General features: G+C 58.4%; 1 protein-coding gene across 1 annotated transcript; it reads left to right on the top strand.

Moving 5' to 3' along the window:
• The first annotated feature begins 4,579 nt into the window (after positions 1–4,579).
• LOC142765160 (uncharacterized) lies at positions 4,580–11,928 on the top strand. The gene is made up of 2 exons (XM_075865734.1): positions 4,580–6,320; positions 11,909–11,928. The coding sequence occupies exons 1-2, from the start codon at positions 4,580–4,582 to the stop codon at positions 11,926–11,928; spliced, it is 1,761 nt and encodes a 586-aa protein (XP_075721849.1).
• The last annotated feature ends 8,102 nt before the right edge of the window (positions 11,929–20,030 follow it).

Raw genomic sequence — 20,030 nt, forward strand, 5'->3', positions numbered from 1 at the left:
CTCTCTTTACAGACTTCGTTTTTTGCAGAAACGCGAGTGTTTGTTTTTAGGAACGCTAGCAATCTTTAGGAACGAGCTTGACTTTTCTTTTCAGGCTCTTTAACAGTCACTAGCTGCTAGTTACTTTTAACCCGCGTGCCCTGTTCTTGTGTTTCTAGTGACGTAGCGCGCGCACTGCTAAGGCTTGTTTACTTTCAGCGCGTGTTCTCGAGCTACTGATAGCACAAGTAAGGCGGGTTTTTGATCAGGTATCGCGAGTGTGCTTTGTGCCTAGCGTTATCTTTTTCTTCAGGTGGGCGTGTGCGCTTTCTTTTCAGGACCCCGTGCGCTGTTTTCTTTCAGCCTAGCCTTCTTCGTGTGTGTTTTTTTTTCTCCCATAAAGTGTTCTACAGAGCTTACTACAGGGCGCTTTTTACTTATCGGGAGTGTGTTCTTGTGCCTCTCGGCTACTTTTAGTGTGAGTACCGTTGGTGTTTGACTACTCCTAGCAAGTGTGCCTTGTGCCAGCGTTTACTTGACTCGTTACTAGCCCTTGTGTGTGTGCTTGTTTGCGTTCTTGCCTTCCACTGAAGTGCGTGTTTTTTTTTGCCTCTGGGTAGCTTGTATAGTAGCGTGCTCGGTTTTTTTTTTAGTGCACTACATTACGTGTAGTGGGTTCAGTGACTAACTAGTGCTTTTCCCCTCACAATAACCACCGGCTCTGCCGAGAAGTGTTTCCTTCCAGAACTCTGCCAACTAGTGGTGTAAGTGAAAGTGTGTGTGCACGCGAGTGAGTGTTTGCGGGTGAGTGCGTGCACAACCGACAGACCTCAGTCAGCTCCCTTGCACGATCATGGACGACCAGGATAGGTACAGACCTTCCGAGGATGCGAAGGCACTAGCGCAAGCTATGATGCCGCCGCCAGGAGCACTGCCAGCCCGACCTGTGCGAAACCCCCAGGCACAAACGTGGCGCAAGTTTTGGTGGCATTCCATTCGTCCAGCTGGAAAGCCTGCAATCTTGGACTCTACAGGAGTCCAGAGACAACATGGTCATGGCATGGAAGACTGCTGCCGCAGACGCTGTACGACGTTTGTCGCAGGCCTCGCGCGGAGACGCCATGTGTACCAGTGCCCCTGCTGCTGAAGAGGAGATGGACATGTCCGCGTCACGGAAGCGTCCCCGCCCTCAGGATAGCAGCGACGATGAAGCGGACACACGGCGCAAGCTGGCCCAAGGCAATCCTCAAGGAGAGAGTAACAGAAGTGCCGACAGCTCGGATTCTCGGCTGTCCTATGACTCCCAACACACCGAGGACTCTATCGACAGTTCTGCAAGCAGCACTACGACTGGGGTGGCCTCGGTGATCCAAAAGGACCCCTCTACTGTGGCCACGGGCCCTCCAGGCGTACCTGCCATTGATGCTCCAGAAGAAATGGACGAAGCACTTCACCACGAGACCGTGCCCCCTCACCCTGCCGCGGCTTTCCTGAAGGATACCACAAGTGCCAACACCACTGGGAAACCTCGGAGGAAGAGGAACAGGAATCGGCGTAGGAGGAGGACTGTACCAGCCTTGCAGAGTGCAGCGGTTTCCCCAACCTCTTCTGGGAGCCAGTGCAAGCAGACCATAACCACGGGGCCATCCCCCACGCCCCATACTGCCCTCAGACGTGCAGCTGCCCCTACCACTGAGACAGTTGACCATGAGGGATTCCAGACAGTTCGCTCTAAGGCTGCCCTTCGTCGTACCAGGAACCTGACATCAGCAGCCCTTCCTGTAGACCCTGCGGTGAAGGGGACAGTGCTCTACCGGCGTGCTTCTGCTGGAGGCTCGTTCCGGAACTGCCCCAGACTGACCATAGCCCAGGCACTCTCGCTGCACCCGGGAGTCGCTGCGATCCGGGTGAACCAACACCGCAACGTGGTAGCAGTGGACGTGAGTTCCCAGGAATGCCTTGTCAAGCTCTTGGCCCTCACAGAGCTCAAGGGCATACCAGTGACCGCCAGGCAGCCTGCAGACCGCCGAACCAGTATAGGATTCCTCCACGGTGTGGACGGCGACGCTGCTGACGAGAACTTGCTGTCCGGACTCCAGTCGACTGTACGGGTCCTTTCGGCATCTAGAGAAGGCCGAACCGTCACGCTGAGCTTCGAGGGCCCAGTTCCCCCAGACCACGTGACACTGTTCCGAGTACGCTTTCCGGTCCGACCAGCCAGACCACGGCCACTCCAGTGTAGGCAGTGCGGCCGGTACGGCCACGTGAGGGAGACCTGGAACTGGCCAGACAGCTGCATCCGTTGCGGCCGGTCTCACCCACGAGAGTCAGACTGCCAGCATCTCCGTTGTGTGAACTGCGGGGGCCCTCATCGTGCTGACACACCAGACTGTCCTCGCTGGCAGGAGCAGAGACGAGTGGCTACCATCATGGCCTCTTCGACCACAGCCCTCTCAAGACGAGCAGTCGCGGCAGTTGTGAGGGAAGAAACGAGGGAGGTTCGGTCCTATGCTAGTGCAGTGAAGGGCCACGTGGCATCAGCCAGACCAACCCCAGCACCACGCAACCTCCGCCGGCCAACCCCTGCAGTTGCAACCAACACTCCAGCTGAGCCTGCAAACCCAGCCGCTCCTGTTGACCGACCTCCTGCTCAAGTCTGCACACCCGCAACCGCCACTCCTAGGCCCAGACTGCTGAGACCTCTGCCCCGACACTTCTAGTGGAACAACTTCTGGGCCCCCTTCTGCTCTCCTTGCAGGCAGTCGCTGCCTTGCTTCCACAAGAGCACCCGCTTCGTGCCATCTGCCTGCAGGCAGGGGCTTGGCAACAGAACAACCAGCATGGCTAGTCCTCCCACCAGGCAACGTCAGCCCCGACGCCCGAGCGTCCTCCAGTGGAACGCCCACTGGCTGGGACCACGGAGAGACGACCTCGCACAACACCTGCTCCACAACGACTATGACGTCCTTGCACTCCAGGAGGTCTACGCCCAGGCAGAGCAGCTCCGACTTCCAGGCTACGTCGGCTACAGCAGCCGGACGAGCTGCACCCTGACCGACTGCAGTGCTGCCCCTTGCCTGGACGACAACCACCCACAAGGACCTTCCCGCTGTGCCATCTACGTCAAGCGGGACCTGCTGCAGGCGGAGGTATTCGTGGCCGACCTGGCCGGAGGGCCCTTCGAGTGCTGCGCCGTCCGGGTCCGCCTCGACGGTGTTGACACTGCGGTGGCCAGCGTCTACATCAGACCAAAGGAACCTTGGGACCCCGGGTGTCTTCGGCAGCTTGCGCACCAACTAGGGAAGGACTTCCTGCTGTGTGGAGACGTCAACGCTCACCATCCAGCTTGGGGCGGCCGCAGGACCGATGTACGAGGGCGAGAGGTGCGAGACGTCCTCTTGCAGCTGGGCCTGGTGATTCTGAACACAGGGGCCGTCACCTACCTGCGTCGCGGAGCAAACAGCACCACCACAGCCATAGACCTCAGCGTGGCTACGGAGGGTTGCCGGTACGCCTGGACACCGTTCCCGGACACCTGGGGCTCGGACCACCTGCCCATACTTCTCACCCCTTACCGAGGCAAGGCCCCCAGGGATCGAGAGTACCGGGTGGTAGACTGGCGGGTATACCGGCAGCTGCTCAGGCAGGACACCGGTGACAAGGACCTCATGCAGCTGGTGGCTGACAGTGCCCGGACTGCAACTGTCGCTGTTAAGGCGCAGCAAGGGCAGCCTGTTCCAGACATCCGGCACCTAGCCTTGAGAGCAGCACGGAGGCGGGCAGAACGTCAGGCTCTGAAGAAGAGACAACGAGAGCTCTGGACAGCGTTCCGGAAGGTCGACGCCGCCTGGAGACGCCACGCCCGAGCGCGCAGGAAGCAGGGCTGGGTGGGCGTCTGCACCTCCATCGACCGATCACGGGATGGCACCAAGGCCTGGCGCCTGCTGAAGTGCCTGCTGATGGTGCCACGGCCGTTCAACCAAGTGATGTCCCTGGCCGTCCACCTTTCCATCCAGGCAGCGGACCTGGCAGAACAGCTGGCCGACCAGTTTTCTGCGAGGGACATTGCCCAGCTGCCTGCTGCACCTCCCCTTGCTGCGCTGCAGTATCCTGACACTTGCCACCATCCTGGGTGGACAGCTGCAGAAGTACAAGAGCTGTGCTGCGAACCCATCAGGAAACACGAGTTGGAGGCTGCCCTTGCAGGAACGAAAAGATGAAGTGCCCCGGGAGCTGATGGTGTCACCTTCCAGATGCTCCGTAACCTGGACGGAGCTGGCCACCAGCACCTGCTCGAGCACTACAACGACGTCTGGAGCAGTGGGGTCCTACCGGAGTCATGGCGCACTGCGGTCGTCGCCCCGATCCTGAAGCCCCGGAAGAAAGCCATGGCACTCTCCTCGTACAGGCCAGTCTCTCTCACCTCGGCTCCCTGCAAGGTGCTGGAGAAGATGGCCTTGGAGCGACTTGAGTGGATTGCTGGCCAACTCGAGTTCTTCCCGGAACAACTGACTGGCTTTAGGCGCCACCGGTGCACAGCTGATTCCATTTCCGACGTCGTCGCCACCCTTGAGGATGCCAGAGCTGTGGTGACGTGGCCATGCTGCTCCTGCTGGACGTGGAGAGTGCCTTTGACAGTCTCCCACACGAGGTCGTCGAGACGTCTCTAGACCGACTTGGCGTTCACGGGTGCCTCCACAGCTTTGTGACTGCCTTCCTGACCGGCAGGACCTTCAGGGTTCGAGTTGGCAAGGAGACCAGCAAACCCAGAGACATCACCGCAGGTGTACCACAGGGCTCCGTGCTGAGCCCCTTCCTATTCAACCTGGCGATGGCTGGACTCCCCGCTTCCCTTCCGACAGGCACCAGGTTCGCAGCCCGCTGCTCTGTTTACGCCGACGATGTGGCACTCTGGGCCCGGGGACCGAGGCGGTCCATTCCAGCCATCAGGACGTCACTGCAGGCGGCCCTGGATGCGGTGTCCGCCTACCTGAGTGGCATCGGACTCAAGGTCTCCGCAACCAAGACCGAGGCCCTGCTGATCCACCCGCTGGCCGCAGCACGACGCTACGTGAAGCAGCTGAGAGTGGGCAACCGCAACCTGCCTTGGAAGCTGACAGTGAAGTACCTGGGGCTCACCATCGACCACCGTCTCACCTGGGTCCCAGCTGCCAAGGTCGCCTGCACACAAGTACGGCGAGTCCAGGGAGCCATCAGCAAGCTGCAGCAGCGTGGACATGGCTGCTCGACCAAGCTGGCGCTTCGACTCAACCAGGCTTCAGCGTCCTCAGTCCTGCTATACGCCTTTCCACTGGTGGACCTGACGCCTGCCAGGAGACTGGACCTGGAGGGATATCACAGGAGAGCAGTGAGGGCCATCCTGGGGCTCCCCAGGTACTCCCCTGTGGCAGCGACCCTGGCCGAGGCTGGAGAGTGGCCCCTGTCTCTGCACATGCTCCAGCGTGCTCTGGGGCACGTAGACCGCCTACACCGTGCCGCCGACGGCAGAACCCTCCTGGAGCGACTTCGCAGCCAGCCGAGGTCACGGATGGGTGGTCTCTGTGCACTCTACCACCAGATGGTCCCGGATCCGCCAGTCCCGGTGGCCCCTCCACCACCTCACCACCAGCCGCCTGAGGTGCACCTGCACCTGGACGGGGTAACCAAGCGCCGAACACCTGCTGCAGCACTGCAACAGGCCGCCGTCTCCAAGCTCGAGCAGCAACTGGCAGGACGGCTGCAGGTCTTCACCGACGGATCCGTCATGCCAGACGGTTCAGCGGCGGCCGCCTGCGTCATCCCATCCCGGGCCATCAGCAGGCAGTGCCGACTGCCCTTCCCGGCGAGCTCGACGGCTGCGGAGCTGGCAGGGCTACACCTGGTGGCGGACCTGCTGGCCGAGGACGTTCCAGCTCAACCGGTCGCAGTCCTGTGCGACAGCAAGGCAGCCCTGCAGACACTGGCCAACCATCGCCGTGCCGGGCTCACGGGGAGTCTCCTGGCAACCAAGTATCGGGCCCTAGCAGCAGCCGGGACGTCCGTCTCCTTCCACTGGCTGCCCTCTCACGTAGGCATAGCCGGCAACGAGGAGGCAGACACGCTGTCCAAGGCAGCACATCAGCTGGGAACCCCCATCACCCAAACCGTGGCGGTGAGAGACTACTCGCAGGCCCGTATCAAGAAGCTCCTCGCCTCAGTCCACCCAGACCAGAGGGTGGCCAATGGGCGGGGACCCAGGCGTCTTCCTGAGGTAGGCCTCACCAGGAGAGAACGAGCCAACCTGCTGCGGCTGCGAACCGGATGCGTGTGGACTGCGGCCCGACGTTACCTCAAGGGATGCAGTGCCTCCCAGCCTGCAGCCGCTGCGGCGACCGCGAGACCCTCGAGCACCTCCTCTGTGCCTGCCCTGCCTTGGCCCAGGAACGCTCGAGGGTCATCGCAGCCTACCGGAGACATGGCCTTCCTGCCACCACCCTAGAGCACCTACTGTTCCCATTTCGTCCCCATCTACCAGCACTCCGGAGCCTGGTGGAGTTCCTGGACGAGACGGGAATCGTGGCCTACCGCTGAGGATGGGGCCCTTGCCACCCCTACCTTTGCTTCTGGACTGCTGCTTCTGTTGATGATGACCGCTCCACTGCTCAATTAATCTTTCCTCTTCTTTCCACTTTTCTCCCTTTTTCCCTTCCCCGCAGGCACTGCGCCGTGCTCCTGACCGGGTTGCAGAAATTAGGTGCCTTTTCTCATCTTCTAACCACTACCACCACCGCATTCGCTTTCTGGGCGCGTTTTGAAGCAGAAGCAGAAACTTCACAAGCCGTCATGTCTGGCCGTGGCAAAGGTGGCAAGGGGCTGGGGAAGGGTGGCGCCAAGCGTCATCGAAAGGTGTTGCGTGACAACATCCAGGGCATAACCAAGTCGGCCATCCATCGTCTGGCGCGCCGTGGCGGTGTCAAGCGCATCTCTGGCCTCATCTACGAGGAAACTCGCGGCGTTCTCAAGGTGTTCCTCGAGAACGTGATCCGCGATGCCGTCACTTACACCGAGCACGCCAAAAGGAAGACCGTGACAGCCATGGACGTGGTGTACGCCCTCAAGCGTCAGGGCCGCACCCTGTACGGATTCGGAGGCTAAGAAGCCAGCGGCGTCGCCTGCAGCCAGCCAACGAGAACACAACAGCCCTCTTCAGGGCTACCCACTTGATGCTTCGGCAGTGTGATCCCAGCGGTTCGCCATACCCGCCCGTCCCTCTTTGCAATATCATTGCGTCATCGCTCAGGTGAGCAGCACCTCGTGTAGTAGTAGCCTGATCGCGCTGGGTACTTGTCACGTTCACCGCATTTCGTTCGCGTCGTCGTCTTTCTCCTGGGTCTGCATGCACGAATCAATCGCCACATCTGCGAGTTCTTCCTCTCCTTCCTGCAAGCCAAGCTGCTAAAACGGGCCCGTCAAGCGAACGTCGCCTAGTTAGTTACCTTATCGCGCAAAGGAAGAAGCCGAGCGCAGCGTTCTACCCTGGTCACTGTATTCTTGGAGACACGACTATGCTCAGGAAGCACGAACTCGCTTTTCTGTTTGGAATGCCCACTACACGATCGCGTCACGTTGTGTCGAAATAAATAAAAACGCACTATGTTCTACCGTGGGGCACCCAGACGAAGAACGGCTGTGTACTTACAAATGAAAATTGATTGTGACAGGTTGGTCGTGTTTACCGCGCCCGCTCTGCACTCAGAAGTGCCCCATTCAAGAACACATTGAGTACACTGTCACGCGTAATCATTTTTTTTTGTTCACACCTGGCGCTGCCCAGCTGTAAAAAAAAAAGAAAGAAAAGTGGAAGGGGATGTTTAAACAGAATTTGTGCGCAAGTCAGAAGCAAGTACACAATAAGCGCTGCCCCGTGAGGAAAGCTGCACTTGATAGAAGTGGCACTCATGTACTGTACTGGTGCTGCGAACACTGCAGTTTCGAAAAGCTTTACTTGGGCGGACGGCTACGCAACAAGTGTTTCCATTTCGCCGACAGAGGTGGTCTCTCTAGGGAGGCTGGCTTCGGCGACCACGCGAGGGGGGGGGACTAGTCCGTGTAAACGCGAAAGGTTCGCGCGCGGCAAATTCGAAAGCAAGGCGCACTCGCGTGAGCCTGCCGTCAGATGGCGACACCAACCCACGAGCAATGTATTTTCAAGTGCACCCTTCTTTTACTTCCCCCCTCCGCACAGGAAGAGGCGTGTCGAATGTGTGACCAAGGCGCACGACAGTGCTTCTGCTCAGGCAAGCCTACCTATAACGAACATTGTTCTCCAAGTGTGTACCTTCATTTTCTCGTGAAAATGTGAAAGCGGAGTGAATGGGGCTTTTTGAGGCGCGTGTTGATCTTCGTTTCTATTATGATTATTATTTTTCACCCTTTCATTGAGTCCATTTCCTGCTTTTTGTGCCACATATTTAGCACTTAGAGGTGGTGGTGGGGGGATTGCTCATGTGTAAGATGGAAAAGAAGAGGAAAGTGAGCCCCGAAACTGCCTGCATCAGGATGCGACACCTCAGCGGCAGCTCACAAGGGATGGGGGTGAGGAGGGATTAAAAGGATAGGAATAAAGGTGTAGTGAAAGAGAGATGAGGGAAGCCAGAGTGAGACGACATATGGAGGGAATAGGAGTAAAAATGAAACAAAACATTCGAACGGAAACACCCCGTACAACCAACCGCCATTGAGCGCACCTAGTTGTTTGGCAAGTATGTATGAGTGATTCTTAAGAGGGAAAGGAAGATAAAATCGAGTCCCGTTACTGTCTGCTATTGAGCAAGTAGGCGCGCTCAGTGGCAGTTGGATGTACGAGGTGTTTCCGTTCGAATGTTTTGTTTCATTTTACTCCTTGTCATTGCGCGGACGTGTATGCATATACCAACACTGCCGGTGGTCTCTCTGCGTGTTCGCCCCTCTACTACGTAATGGTCGCAAATGAGCGACAACGCAAGGAGCAAGTTTTTTGGCGTGGCAGTGCGCATTTGCCCTCGGTGATGCGAGGCGCTCTAGTGCGATGCGCGCTGTTGGCGTGAACGGTGGCGTCTCGCACTCCGTCGCGCCCCTTCGGGAAGCGACGAGCTACAGCGTCGATTGATGTGTTGCCTGAAAGGCGAAAGAAATGCGCAGCAGGCTGTATTGTACAGCGGTAGTGGTTTCGTTTCGGTGTACCTCTTTGCAGCCGCGAACTGCACGGTTGCCCGAAAATGAGCGCCAGCCAGCATCCTGGCGTACGCTTCCGCGCTCGCACGCGGACGAATTCTCACGCGTCGGCCAATGGGAGGGAGAGAGATGGGTCGTGCGGCGAAGCCCCTTTGCCCGGCCGTTCTCCGGCGCAGTTTCGCTCCGTCAGTCGAGGTGATCGGACGTACGGACCATGGCCCGAACTAAACAAACCGCGCGCAAGAGTACCGGAGGCAAGGCTCCGCGTAAGCAGCTTGCTACCAAGGCTGCTCGCAAGAGTGCCCCTGCCACAGGCGGGGTGAAGAAACCTCACCGTTACAGGCCTGGAACCGTGGCCCTGCGTGAAATTCGCCGATACCAGAAGTCGACCGAACTGCTGATCCGCAAGCTTCCCCTTCAGCGCCTGGTGCGGGAAATCGCTCAGGACTTCAAGACGCACCTCCGTTTCCAGAGTTCTGCCGTGATGGCCCTTCAGGAAGCTAGCGAGGTCTACCTCGTTGGTCTTTTCGAAGACACCAACCTGTGCGCCATCCACGCTAAGCGCGTCACCATCATGCCAAAGGACATCCAGCTGGCTCGGCGCATTCGCGTTGAGCGCGCCTAAGTTGGGCTGCTCCCTGCGCTTCGGTCGACAGGCAAGCAACAACAAACGGTCCTTCTCAGGACCACCAACGTGTCTGCTTTGGCTACGAGACCACTCCAGGCCACGTACTCCGGCCGCACCCTCTTTTGCGGTCATGTTTTGTACGTTCGTGGCTGCGTTGTCTAGAGCGCAGAAGAACGGAACGTCGGCGCGTCGTTATTACGAACAAATGGCTCAGCTTTGACAAATTCAAGGTAAAAGTGTGTATCATTATGAGTAGACAGAGAAAAGGTAGGCTAGCTTCAGTCGGTGTGTGTGCAGCAGCCGTGCTGCGAACCTGTGGTGTGTCAATTTCATTTATGTGTTTACCTTTTTGCCCGCCGCTTGTAAGGTGTTTTTGAGGGCTTCTGTTTGCGTAACGCCATGGTGACTTGGGCTGCTGGACCCCGGCGCAACTTTTGGGTGCACTCGTAGGAGGTGATGAAGTTTTACCGAGAGACGAAATAAACAATTGTATCGGGCCAGTTGGTAAGGATCCATCTTGCTAGGAAGCGCAGCCACTATTACACAGACCTCACAACACAAGCGCTTAACTTCAACTGAACATTTATTGCAAACGTCAGAGTTTACGAAGGGGGTGAACAGAGAAAAAGAATAGTAAAAGGTAGACAACAAAAAGCACACGTGCCAGTCCCGCACATTACTGTCTGTTATTCTCTATCACCCCATCCAAAAAACAGTTCTTTCCGCGTGAGCGCGATAGAGAGTGCACTAACACACTCGAAATCATCGCGTGTCATTTCCTTTCATTTCTTTTGAAGCAGAACAAGTTTTTGTGCCATATTATGGACAGTTTTTTTTTTTGCAATAAACGTTTAGTTGAAGTTAAGCGCTTGTGTTGTGTGTTCTGTGTAATAGTGGCTGCGCTTCCTAGCAAGATAGACGAAATAAATTGTGTTAGAAGCACCAAATGAAATGCGCTAACGACGGGTTCTCTCTCTCTCTTTTTTTTACCTTACGTTTGTTTTTCGATGCAAAAGTATTAAAATTACTCTGTCCCTGTGCTGACCCGTTCAGGTGTCATCGTAAGGATAGACGGTTACGTGTGGAGCTTCACAGTAACTAATGACAACGCTTACATGCTCTTTTCTGTCTTTTTCGGTGCCGAGCTGCGTGATTTGGTTGTCTCTGTGCAGCATTTGGCGTTGCGCACTTGTGGCTAACTGATGTCGCGAGGAAATATATAGAAAATATAGCAAAACAAACACGCTTGAGGGTACGAACAGAGCCATCGTGACTGCGAAGCGAAGCCCGGCCGCGTCACCTGTTTGGGTGGTCCTTAGAAGGACCGTTTGGGTGGTCCTTAGAAGGAATGCGGCGAGCGCGCGGAAGGGGTGCTCGCTTACGCCTTCTTCTCCGTCTTCTTCGGAAGAAGCACGGCTTGAATGTTGAGCAACACACCGCCCTGCGCGATGGTGACGCCGGAAAGCAGTTTGTTCAGCTCCTCGTCGTTGCGGATGGCGAGCTGCAAGTGACGGGGGATGATCCGGGTCTTCTTGTTGTCACGAGCGGCGTTGCCCGCCAGCTCGAGCACCTCGGCGGCCAGGTACTCGAGTACGGCAGCCAGGTAGACCGGGGCGCCCGCTCCGACGCGCTCGGCGTAGTTTCCCTTTCGTAGGAGGCGGTGAATACGGCCCACGGGGAACTGAAGCCCCGCGCGGCTAGAACGGGTCTTGCTCTTGCCTTTCGCCTTGCCGCCCTTGCCACGTCCGGACATGGTGTTGCTTTTCGCTTGGTACGACGCCGGTTGCCGAAAAGAAGAAAGCTGCTGCCTTCTAAGATGAGAGCCGTGCTCGAATGGTTTCCGTTGCCACCATCGCGCGCCGCCGCTCGCGGGGGACGGATGAGAGTGTGAGAGAGAGAAGCCGTGCGAACCAATGGGGCGCGCGCGTTGTGCTGATCTCGTCAACAACCCCTCGCTCATATTTAAGCGCGGCGAGACGGGGGGACACGGGGGTGGATGGCTTTCGGAGGGAGCGGACGTCGTTTTTCTTCCCTGCTTCAAGTCTTTTGATTTAAATAAAGTATTTGACACGCCCGTGTCCCCTTTTTTTTCTTTTGTTCTGCTCCCAGGATCGCGCTCTCGAGCGTAGCCCTTCTCAGGGCTCTAAGGGGGCAGAGCAGTATGTAGCTATAACTCTTTATTTTCTTATCCCCCCCCCCTTTTTTTTCTCTAACCTCATTTGAGGTCTGTCGCCACTTATCATGGCCGATGGCAACCACGAGCCATCGCACAGCTCTGAGGCTCTCCTCTCAGACCTCAACGAAACCGCCGACCACGTGGCCTCCATGCCACAAACATGTGGTCCTAGCCCGGCCGTTAAAGCGGCCAACCTGCGACTGACCAGGGCCCGCCTCCGACTGGCTCGCAAAGGCTCCTACCCTAAGGACAAACCGGAGGAGACACCTACGTCCAGGCCACAGACTAGACCACATCCACGGCGCCAGCAACCGCCCAAGAAGCCGGCTGCGACACAAAGGAACCGAGGAGGCCGAGCGGCGGCCATTACCAAGCCGGCCGCCATTTCTACGGCCACGCAAACGGACGAGTTTCTCTCGCAGCCACCGCCCAGAAACGAGGAATCCAGTGAGGCCAGTTCCTCCTCCCCCACGACGTCTTCGTCCTCCTCCTCCTCCTGGGAGCACGAGACACCCGCCACATCACCGAGCTCCGAAAGCGGAAGTGTCGTGAGCTTGGAACAGCCTGAGCAAGGAGCGTCATCTGCTGCAGCCGCCGGCACCAACCCAGCCCGCGATCCATCTGTGCAGCCGCAAACTGGTTTCTTCTCCCAACCAGTCCTCCCCAGTCCTGACGTCACTGGAGAGAGTGGCGCTAATGCCGCAACCCCTTCCCGAGGCGCGCCTAGGTCAACTCCTTGTCTCCCCCCGTCCTCCCCTCAGGCCAACCACCCCCTCTCTCTCCCGGCGGGTCCCCCAAAGGAACTGAGCTGGCCACTAAGAGAGGAGGTGCCACTCCCCTCAACATCCGGAGTCTCCTCCCCGGCGGGCTTTGCGAGCTTTCCCCCTCTGCCAACCACGGAGGCCCTGGGCAAACTAACTCTGTGCGCGCCGATTGACTCCTCTCAGCCACAGACAAGAGGGAAAGGGAGACCGACGAAAAAGCAGCAGCCAACGCCACGCCCGGTTTCCTCACAGGCGGTAGCGGAGATCCGCGCCCCTATTAGGCAATCACCACCGCAGCCTACTGGTGACGCGCTCGGCCAGACCATAATTTTCAGACCGGTCGGCCGAAAGTCGCACTTGCTGGCTGCATCGAGGGACGCCATCGCTGCTTATCTCGCCGGCTTCCCAGCCACACAACGCGTGCGGGTTAACCATCGCCGCAATCTCGTCGCTGTCGACACCGCCCCCAACTCTGATGTCAGTGCTCTCATCGAGATCACCACCATCGTTGATGTCAGAGTAAAGGCAAAGGTGCTCGACCTCAACTCATGTGTGGGGGAGGTGTTCGGGGTTGATGAAAACATTCCCCTGGATATCATTGCCGCGAACATTACCGCTGCGGTAAAGACCCTTTCGTATGCGCGGCGCGGCGCCACGCTGGTCATTACGTTCGAGGGAACTGTGGTGCCAGCGGAGCTCTCGCTCTTCAAACAACGGAGGCCGGTGCGGGCGCGCCTTCCGCGTCCACTGCAGTGTGCACGTTGCGGTGTGTTTGGTCACGCCACTGCAACGTGCTCGCGCGACAGGCGCTGCCTCCGATGCGCCAGAAACCATGCCGAGGGTCCCTGCGCGTCAGAAAAGCCCCACTGCATAAACTGCAAGGGCTGCCACCCCGCGAACGAACCCCGGTGCGAGTCATGACAGCTGCAGCGAAAGGCAGCCTTTCTACTCGCCTCCTCAGGCGGCAAACTTACGCGCCGCGAGGCCATCCAACAAGCCAAAGCTGCAACACAACGGGAGGCCTCAGGGACGGCAACAGCTTCCACGCGCTCTGGCTGCTCATTCCGCGACGCCCTGAAGAGCAACCCCACCGCAGCACCGGCTCCTGCCACCACACAGCCCACATGTCCCCCCCTCCCCCCCCAAAAAAAAGACGCAAGGGATACGGTCATGACGGCACTGGCCGCGGCTCTTCGCGCACTACTCGAAACCACGGTGTGCAGCACGCCGACGCGCGACCTTTGCCTGGCAGCTCTGCGCGCACATCAAGACTTGACCCACCATGACTAGTGCGACAAAGAAGCCGCGGCCGCGGATACTCCAATGGAACGTCCGTTCTCTCCGCCGCCGTCACCGTGAGCTTGTGCGCTCACTTCCCCAGCGCGAACTTGATGTCCTGGCTCTTCAGGAAACGCACGTTCGTGCTGGGGAGCTCAATATCCCCGGACATGTGGCCTATCACAGTGCGACCGAGTGTGAACGTGCCGACTGTGTCAGCCCCCACTGCACGCAACTGTTGCATCGGCCGGGATGCTCTCGCGCGTCCATTTATGTGCGTGCGCGACTTTCCCAGTCGGCGGTTGACATCGCCGATATTCTGTGTCCCGGTGTCGAGTTCGTTGCTGTGCGAGTGCGCGTTGGTGCTGTAGACACTGCAATAGCGAGTGTTTATGTGCGCTACCCTCGACTCTGGGACCCCCAGTTTATCGTCCGACTGGTGGACCGTCTCGGTGCTTCGGCAGTTGTGTGCGGTGACTTCAACTCTCACCACACGGCGTGGGGAAGTGCGGGAGTGAACAACCCGGGCCGCAAGGTGTTGGATGCGTCCCTCGCCGCCGGTCTCCATCTCCTCAACGATGGCAGGAACACCTTCCTGAGGCGCGGCTCGGCTCCCAGTGCGATCGACCTCTCCTTCGTGACGGAAGACTGCCGCTACCGGTGGTCCCGAAGCCCCGACACGGAGGGGTCGGATCACTACCCCATCTGCCTCGAGCCCCTCTGCGCCCGGCCTGATCAGACGCGCGCCTACTCGGTGGTGAACTTCTCACGCTTTCGCGAACTGTGTGCTGCAGTGCCAGTCGCGGGTGACGTGTTTACGCACATAGCCGAGTGCGCGCGCGAGGCTACGGTGAAGTGCCGTGTTCCCGCCAACACGCCGGTGCCGGACATCAAGCAGCTCAACTTACGGGCTGCTCGGCGTCGTGCTCAGCGCCGGGCTGAGCGCTCTGAGAGGGCGGAGGAGTGGACCGTCTACAACCGCATTGACGCGGTGTGCAGGCGCCACGCCCACCATCGCTACGCCGAAAGCTGGTCCAGCCTCTGCCGCTCCTTCGAACAGCAGCGCAACAACCGGCGCGCCTGGCGGGTGTTCGGAGCGATGTTGCGACAGCGGGTCCCGCAAGATCCGGCCCTCTCCATCGCGATCGCCCTGCAGCTGACCACCGCTCAGCTGACGGAACTGCTCGCCGACACCTTCAACGCCCCTGTCCTCGCCCCTGACACAGTGCAGCTTCCCCCTCTGCCAGCGCATCACCGGCCGGAACTGTTCGCTCCCGAGCGGTTTTTCCCCACGGCGGAGATTGTGCGACATATAGAGGCCCTCTGCACGCAGGATTTCACCATCGGAGAGCTGCGCCACGTCCTTTCCACGCGGAGGAGCCGTTCTGCGCCTGGCAGCGACGGCATTACGTACCAGATGCTGCGAAACCTCGACGAGGCCCAACTTCCTGGCCTGCTCGAGGGGTATAACAGCGTCTGGCGCTCGGGTGCGTTTCCGGCGACGTGGAAGGAGGCGATCGTCGTTCCGGTGCGCAACAAGGGCAAGCCCGCGTCGGAACCGACCTCATACAGGCCGGTTTCGCTTACGTCAGCTGCCGGGAAAGTGATGGAAGCCATGGCCCTCAAGCGACTCGAGTGGATTGCTGCGGCCCTCAACTTCCTGGCAGGCGTCCAGAGCGGCTTCCGCTGTCACCGGTCAACTGCGGATTGCATCTCCGACGTTGTCACCACGCTGGAGAATGCAAAGCTCCGCGGTGAAGCCGGATATTTGGTTCTCCTCGACATCAAAAGTGCCTTTGATCGCCTGCCTCATGCGGCCGTTTTGGACGCTCTTCGTGCTATGGGTGTGTGTGGCAGGCTTCTCGGGTACGTCGAGGAGTTCCTCCGGGGCAGAACGTTCCGTGTCCGCATTGGTGGCGACCTCAGCGCGCCTCGCCCGTCCACTGCCGGCGTGCCGCAGGGCAGCATCTTGGGCCCCATGCTGTTCAACCTCGCCCTTGCGCGCATAGTGGACTACATCCCACGGGACTTGGAGTACGAGGTGCGCATTGCCATCTATGCGGACGACATCGCCCTCTTTGCGAGTGGACCCACTCTGCGCGGGCTGCAGGTGCGACAGAGTCTCAACCGCTCTCTCGAGGTTGTGGATGCGTACATCACGAGCATTGGGCTTCAGCTCTCCACGGCCAAGACGGAAGCGCTACTCGTCCACCCAACTCTCAAGGGGCGATACGAGGTCGGCCGCCTCAAGTTCCGGGGCCGCGTTCTGCCGTGGCGACGATCGGTCCAATACCTCGGCATCACGATCGATCACCGCTTGAGCTGGAAGCCAGCCGTTGCCAGCCACCGGCTAAGCTGTCGCAGAGTCGCAGGAGCGGCATCCTCTCTCCTCGCGAGGGGCAAGGGCTGTTCCCCGGACATTGCCCTGAGGATGTACAACGCCGTCGCCGGAGCCAGCGCCCTCTACGCATTCTCCTGCATCACCCTGCGACCGCCACAGTGGGAAACTCTCGAGAGGGCACATCGCGGCGTCATCCGCCGCCTCTTTGGAATGCCTCGGGCGTCTCCAGTGGGAGTGACCTATGCAGAAACGAATCAGTTTCCCCTCTCGCTCAGAGCCAAGGCTTGTGCTCTGCGTCACGTCGAGCGCATGCACATGACGCGAGGGGGAAAGGCACTCGTACATCGTCTGCTATCGCTGCCCGACACTGGAATGGGCCGCAGCGCACTGGAATACGCCAGCCTCATCTCGGGAACCCTTTTCGCAGGTCTCCTGCCTATCCCTCCTCACTGGGACTCCCGGCTGCCCATTTCGATCAGGGTTCCGGGTGTACGCAGCAAGGGGCACACACCTCGGGCTGCCCTTCTACAGGAGACCTGCGCACTGATCGAACAGCGCTACTCCGGCCACCTCCATCTCTACACGGACGGCTCGGTGAAGGGGGACGGCTCCGCTGCTGCTGCCAGCGTCATTCCGGTGCTACGAGACGAGAGGAAGTGTCGTCTTCCACTCCCGGCGACTTCGACGACCGCTGAGCTCGCGGCTCTGAACCTTGCGGCCGATCACCTGGTCGAGTTCCTCCAATCTTCGGCCGTCATCTTCTGCGATTCTCGGGCGGCCCTCCTCACCCTTGCGAGGGGCGAAAATGGCTCTTCGATCGCGCAGCGCCTCACGCGCAAGTTCACCGTGATCGTCCGCAGTGGGTGTGATGTGTCGTTTCAGTGGGTGCCCTCACACGTAGGAGTGCGCGGCAACGAGGCAGCCGACGAGCTCGCAAGGGACGCCCACGACCCCTCCACTCCTACAACGAACTTCGTTCGGGACTACGATGTGGCGCGACTCATAATCGCACGCCACGTCCGAGCTCTTCACCTAGACCCCCGCACAGCAGCCGGCAAGCCTGTCGCACGCCTCCCGTCAACGGGAATCGGGCGGCGTGCTCGTGCTTTCCTGCTGCGCCTTCGTGCTGGATGCGGCCGAACAGCGCAACTGCTCTCTAAACGGCGTGGCAGTGGCAGCCCTTCGTGTGTGCAGTGTCCGGCAGAGGAGACCGTTGAACACAATTTGTGCCTGTGCCCGGGATATGCAGACATTCGTCGCCGTCTCTGCGACAGCTACGGGAAACTCGGCCTGCCACACGTGAGTGCAGAACACTTGCTGTTCCCCTCGGCGAACATAGCAACACGTCGCCGGGCGTTTTATGCGCTTCTAGACTTTTTTGGCGACGCGAACCTTTTCACGCGCCTCTAAAGAGGCCCGTTGCAATCCCACGTGTTGTTGTTTACTGTGTCGCGCGCCACGCCCCCTTGGAACAACACGTGACTGTTGACGTAGGCCACTCCCACCTGCCTGACGGCCTTTTTCTTCTCTCCTACGGAGCCTCTCCCGTCGGATTGGACACTCTCTCCCCTTCCCTCGTGGTTGCGGAGCGCCCAAACTTCTTGCCTGTTCGGTGGTGTGTGTGTTTGTGTGTGGGGTTTTTTTTTCTCCTCACTACTCGGGCGCATTCATCGTCTCCGGCTTCTCGGAGAGATTGTGGTTATATCAGAAGAAAAGAAAAGAAAGGTGCCGACCCGTAACTGTCTCTCCTTACGAGGACACCTCAACAGGTCAGCAGAGGAATGGGATATGGGGAATTAAAGATATAGGGAGAAGGAAGGAGGGATAAAAGAATAGAAGGAAAATAGATGGATAAGAAGCCGCCAGCCAGCGAGAGGAAAAAAGAAGGAGATAGGAAAGAGGGGATCCGGTCGAAGCAGTCCAAGGGCGGGGTGCCACAATGCGAGAGCTGCACGGCATCAGGAGACCGCGGAGGGCGAACCAGTCGGCGGGAGCTACGCTGAAGTCGGAGATCGCGAGGGCACAACCGTCCAGCTTGAAATCCTCCGAGCGAATGCTTCTCGGCGGTCTTTCGCTCGGTTGCGTGTGCTGCGCTGTTTCATGCGCGCGTGCGCGGGGCCAGTGATCGAATGCATTTCACCACTCTATTCTTACCTCTTCTCTTCTGTCTCTTTCATTCCCATTCCCCCTTCCCTGCGCTTTCCTGTGGAGGTGCCCTCATTCAGAGAGGCAGTAACGGGACAGCGCTTTTCTCTTCCTTTCCTCTTTCATAGCCACTCAGTCGGGGGGGGACACGCGCATTCGACTCTGGTCTCGCGTGCGTGTTGTGTGAAATCATGCCTCCCCAACCGTCTGGCAAAGCCGTCAAGAAGGCCGGCAAGGCGCAGAAGAATGTGCGCGCCACGGACAAGAAGAAGAAGAAGCGCCGCAGGAAGGAGAGCTTCTCCATCTACATCTATAAGGTGTTGAAGCAGGTGCACCCCGACACTGGTGTCTCCAGCAAGGCCATGTCCATCATGAACAGCTTCGTGAACGACATCTTCGAGCGTATCGCCGCCGAGTCGTCACGCCTTGCTCACTACAACAAACGCTCGACCATCACGAGCCGGGAGATCCAGACCGCGGTGCGTCTGTTGCTGCCCGGAGAGCTGGCCAAGCACGCGGTGTCCGAGGGCACAAAAGCCGTCACCAAGTACACCAGCTCCAAGTAGGCGTGCGTCGTGGGCCACAGCGAGCGGTGACAAATCAACGGCTCTTCTCAGAGCCACCCAAATTGTTTGCGTCGGCATAGGGGTTGTGCTGAGAGATTCGGCTCCGAATCCATCCTCTTCTCTCTGTTGAACACCGCTAGCAGGATCGTTGGTGTGCCGCGCTCGACGTGTGTGCTCGGGGAGGTTGAACAGGTAAATTAGCGAAGGCCGAGTGCGCGCAGAAAAGTGCCACAAGTACGGTAATGGAGGGAAAACCAGAACCAGGAGCGTGGTAATAATAATAATAAAAAAAAACAGGGGGAAGGTGGCCGCTTCTGAAAAGGTAACATGCACTCGAGTGTGTTCAGCTCTAGGCGAATGATAGAAAAGAAAACTCGCCTCAGCGCTTGCCCGAGCAACTCCGACATGTCGGGCCAAATACGAAGGGGTATACACGGTATGCAGTGCATGCGGAAAGAAGTGAACTGCCGAACACTTGATAAAGTTATGTAAAGGGCTTCACCCTATAGTTTAGAATGATGGCGCAGAGTTTTTCAAAGCACCGGGGTTTATTATAGGCGGGGGAGGGCAAAATAGACTTCAGGCGGGTAGAATAAACTAGAAGGTGGTTATCTTATTGGTGGCTTAAGTCAAGGCAAGAGTGAAAACTAAACCATTCACTGCAAAGCACCGGTCCTATACTTCACTATTTTAAAGAGAGAGAAAAAAAAACAAGATAAATGTAGTTGTTGGTTAGCTCAGCATTATGGCTAGGTGGTGATAGCTGCCGCCCGATGTGAAGGGTACAGCCACATTCATCAGACAGCGCCGAGTTCCTTCTCTGCCACGCCATTCATTTGTTTACGAAATTGGGGCATTTATTTCTTGAGAGCGCAGGGCAGGCCCGTTTCGAGACTGTAGGAGGAGTGACTGTAGCTTAAAGTGCGTGACGCGGTGAAAAATGTGCGGAAGCATTGATGCA

Source organism: Rhipicephalus microplus, chromosome 6 (assembly GCF_043290135.1).
Source record: "Rhipicephalus microplus isolate Deutch F79 chromosome 6, USDA_Rmic, whole genome shotgun sequence".
In the NCBI taxonomy this organism is placed as follows: Eukaryota; Metazoa; Arthropoda; class Arachnida; order Ixodida; family Ixodidae; genus Rhipicephalus; species Rhipicephalus microplus.

Coding starts and splice junctions, on each gene's coding strand:
- LOC142765160 (XM_075865734.1), top strand. CDS start 4,580: ATGCTGCTCCTGCTGGACGTGGAGAGTGCCTTTGACAGTCTCCCACAC. Junction 6,321..11,908: donor ACGTTACCTCAAGGGATGCA/GTGCCTCCCAGC, acceptor TTCTGCTCCCAG/GATCGCGCTCTCGAGCGTAG.